At 38.6% G+C, this 1159-nt stretch overlaps 1 protein-coding gene across 1 annotated transcript in view; it reads right to left on the reverse strand.

Moving 5' to 3' along the window:
• The window catches only part of TERT (telomerase reverse transcriptase), a gene marked incomplete at its 5' end in the record, with an annotated part of 32614 nt that overhangs the window by 10360 nt on the left and 21095 nt on the right, over positions 1-1159 (reverse strand). Inside the window, one exon of the mRNA XM_010154040.1 lies at positions 200-271. Within this exon, the coding sequence (XP_010152342.1) occupies positions 200-271 (72 nt within the window). The remainder of the gene's footprint in view (positions 1-199; positions 272-1159) is intronic.

Consider the following 1159-nt stretch of genomic DNA (forward strand, 5'->3'; position numbering starts at 1 on the left):
ATGGTTAGTTGGCCATCAAGAATGCAGCTATTGGGATTCTTCCCAGGCACTGGCTACCGGCAAGGACTCCAAAACAGCCCTTGGCTACTAAACCATAAAACAAAGGTATCTATATGTACAAGCATGTATAAAGGAGATGAAAAAGAGCGACCTAAAAGGTGTTAATGCTTATTACTTTGAACAGTTTGTAATAGCATACCTTAGAAAAGTTCTTGCCTGCATTAGATGTGGCGTAACCAGCAAAAAGTCGTCAATGAGACGTATTAGGACTCTGTAATCAAGAAGAAACTGATGTTAGGTTTTTTGATATGTAAGATTTTCAAATTTTGTCATGCTCTTCAGAGCACCCATGTGCCCATTTCAATTCGCAAGAATGTAGAGGCCAACATGATCACCAAATCGAGTCTCATGAAGAGATTCTTAGCTCTGCTTCTTTCCTACAAATAAATTAAACAAAAATAAAAATAAGAAAGCAGAGGGGCTGGCTACATGAAACACGACAGGAATTTACAGCACACAAGCTAGTCCACAGTAGCTTCTTGGATGCAGGCTTTTACACTTTTCTAAGGGAGTATCTTAATGCACAAGACAAGGAGGTGTAATACCAGGTACATAAGCAGGTATCAGATTCTTGATGTGCTCCAATTCTGTATCTTTGTTTATCATGTAATAACTTGTTTGTGAGGCTATAACTTGAATATAAACCAGACTACAGTCTACCATTGTAAAGGCTGGAATTTTCTTTTTCAGCTGTATTTTGGCCTCGTGCATGCCCATGGTTTTCTGATACATCCCGCCTACTAGACCATAGAGAGGAAGCTCTGGAAATTATCTTGTCCAGCCTCCCCTTCAAAGCAGGAGTACTGCCATCACTAGAATCAGATCAGCTGCACCTTTGCCTAGCCAAGTCAATAGCCAGGTTACCTTTTTGACTTAAAGGCCAAATGAAACTATCAAAATCATTCAACAGACACCTAAGAAGCATTCTAAAATCTGCTCTATATAAAAACAGCTGTTACATAAAAAAAATGGCATTCTTCTGAATTAGTTTCATGATTTCAGTATGTAATAACACTATCCTTTGAAAGCAAAAGGTAGCTGTTTAAACTTATATCATCACAGCATCCTAAGGCCTACAAGAACAACTCTACTAGTGTAG

Source organism: Eurypyga helias, unplaced genomic scaffold, assembly GCF_000690775.1.
Source record: "Eurypyga helias isolate BGI_N326 unplaced genomic scaffold, ASM69077v1 scaffold16656, whole genome shotgun sequence".
NCBI classification, from domain to species: Eukaryota; Metazoa; Chordata; class Aves; order Eurypygiformes; family Eurypygidae; genus Eurypyga; species Eurypyga helias.